General features: G+C 69.1%; 1 protein-coding gene across 1 annotated transcript in view; it reads right to left on the bottom strand.

Moving 5' to 3' along the window:
• Nucleotides 1-2,379, bottom strand: part of NEURL4 (neuralized E3 ubiquitin protein ligase 4) — a gene marked incomplete at both ends in the record, with an annotated part of 20,875 nt that overhangs the window by 4,517 nt on the left and 13,979 nt on the right. The window contains 3 exons of the mRNA XM_026060171.1: nucleotides 81-170; nucleotides 1,391-1,543; nucleotides 2,208-2,366. Coding sequence (XP_025915956.1) covers nucleotides 81-170; nucleotides 1,391-1,543; nucleotides 2,208-2,366 — 402 coding nt within the window. The remainder of the gene's footprint in view (nucleotides 1-80; nucleotides 171-1,390; nucleotides 1,544-2,207; nucleotides 2,367-2,379) is intronic.

Here is a 2,379-nt window from a genome sequence, read left to right as displayed (position 1 = left end):
GCGCCCACCCCATAACCTCCACTGCGGGTTCAGGAAGTCAATGTGCACCTGGGGGGGGCCGCGATGTCACCGCGATGTCACCACGACGTCACCGCGACGGGTGACGTCACCGCGACATCACCGCGCCCACCCCATAACCTCCACTGCGGGTTCAGGAAGTCAATGTGCACCTGGGGGGGGCCGCGATGTCACCGCGATGTCACCACAACGTCACCGCGACGGGTGACGTCACCGCGACAGCGCCACGCCCCCCCCGCAAGCTCCGCTGCAGGTTCAGGAAGTCAATGTGCACCTGGGGGGGGCCGTGACATCACCGCGATGTCACCGCGATGTCACCGCGACAGGTGACGTCACCCCGACATCACCGCACCCACCCCACAACCTCCACTGCGGGTTCAGGAAGTCARTGTGCACCTGGGGGGGGCCGCGACGTCACCGCCCCAGGTGACGTCACCGTGACAGTGCCGTGCCCCCCCCCCCCGCGAGCTCCACTGCGGGTTCAGGAAGTCAGTGTGCACCTGGTGGGGGGCGCTGTGACATCACCACGATGTCATCGTGCCCGGTGATGTCACTGCAATGTCACCACGCTGGTGACATCACCTGGCTGCGACACAGGGCCCTTCCGGGCACATGTGATGTCACTGCAGCCCTGTGACATTACCCAGCTGCAACACAGTGCCCAGCCAGGCGCAGATGACGTCACCACAGTCCCGTGACATCACCCACTGCATCACCGGGCCTGGCTGGGCATGTGTGACATCACCGTGGCCCTATGACGTCACTGAGCTGCAGCACAGGACCCATCCGGGCGCATGTGTGACCTCACTGAGGGGCCACATGACATCACAGTGCCCCCGTGACATCACCCAGCTGCAGCGGAAGACCCATCTGGGCACATGTGACATCACCACGGCCCCATGACGTCACCCAGCTGCAGCACAAGACCCATTCAGGCGCGTGTGACATCACTGCAGCCCCATGACATCACCCAGCTAAAGCACAGGACCCATCTGGGTGCATGTGACCTCACTGCAGGGCCACGTGACATCACAGCGCCCTCATGACATCACCCAGCTGCAGCAGAAGACCCATCTGGGCACATGTGACATCACCACGGCCCCATGACGTCACTGAGATGCAGCACAGGACCCATCTGGGTGCGTGTGACCTCACCGCAGGGCCGTGTGACATCACGGTGCCCCCATGACATCACCGAGCTGCAGCACAGGACCCATCTGGGTACGTGTGACCTCACTGCAGGGCCGCATGACATCACGGTGCCCCCATGACGTCACCCAGCTGCAGCACAGGCCCCGTGCGGGCGCACGGCCTCGTTGCGGCGCCCCCGTGACATCGCGGCGCCCCCGTGACATCGGGGGCCGGGCGGTACCTGGAAGAGGTGGCCGGGGGGCAGGGGCTGGCCCACGACCACAATGCCCTGGTTGTAGCTGGCCACGCGCGTGGCCGTCAGGTTGCCGTTGGAGAGCAGGATGTTCTTGCCGTGCGTCTCCAGGAAGGTCATGGGCGCCGGCGCCGGCTCGGCCTGCGGGGGCCCGGCGTCAGCGCTGCCCCACGGCGGCGTCAGGGCCGGCCCCCCCGGCCCTATGGGGGGGGTTCAAGGGCTGCCCCACGGCTCCCCCTGCCCCATGATGGAGTCAGGGGCTGCCCCATGGCCCTGTGAGAGGGGTCAAGGGCTGCCCCACGGCTCCCCCTGCCCCACRGAGGGATCAGCAACCRCCCCACGGCCCCACACAGGGGCCTAGGGGCTGCACAATGGCTCCCCCTGCCCCACGGCGGGGTCGGCAACCGCCCCACGGCCCCGCGCGGGGGTCTCAGGGGCTGCCCCACGGCTCTATCTGCCCCACAGCATGGGCAGGGGCAGCCCCACAGCGGGACCGCAGCTGCCCCACGGCTCTCCCTGCCCCACGGTAGGGTCAGGGGCTGCCCCACATCTCTCCCTGCCCCATGATGGGGTCAGAGGCTGCCCCATGGCCCCACGCGGGGGCTCAGGGGCTGCCCCACAGCTCCCCCTGCCCCACAGCATGACCGGCAACCACCCCACAGCCCCGTGTGGGGGCTCAGGAGCTGCCCCACGGCTCCCCCTGCCCCACAGTGGGGTCAGCAACCGCCCCACAGCCCCACGCGGGATCCCGGGGGCTGCCCCACGGCGCTGGGGAGGTGTGGGGCCGCCCCCCCACGGCACGCACCCCACTCACAGGGGCCTCGTCCTCGCCGTCGCTGGCGGCAGCGGAGGTGGCGGCGGAGGCCGGGGAGGCGCCGGGGCCTTCGGCCTCGTCCTGCGCCGCCGCGCTGACGATGGAGACAGCCGTCACCCGCCCGTACAGGTCCAGCGCCACGAAGGCGTTCTGCGGGGGGGGG

This window comes from Apteryx rowi, unplaced genomic scaffold (assembly GCF_003343035.1).
Source record: "Apteryx rowi isolate R43461 unplaced genomic scaffold, aptRow1 scaffold_1655, whole genome shotgun sequence".
Taxonomy (NCBI): domain Eukaryota; kingdom Metazoa; phylum Chordata; class Aves; order Apterygiformes; family Apterygidae; genus Apteryx; species Apteryx rowi.
Note: the sequence above shows the minus strand (reverse complement) of the source record. Positions and strands in the feature narration are given on the sequence as shown.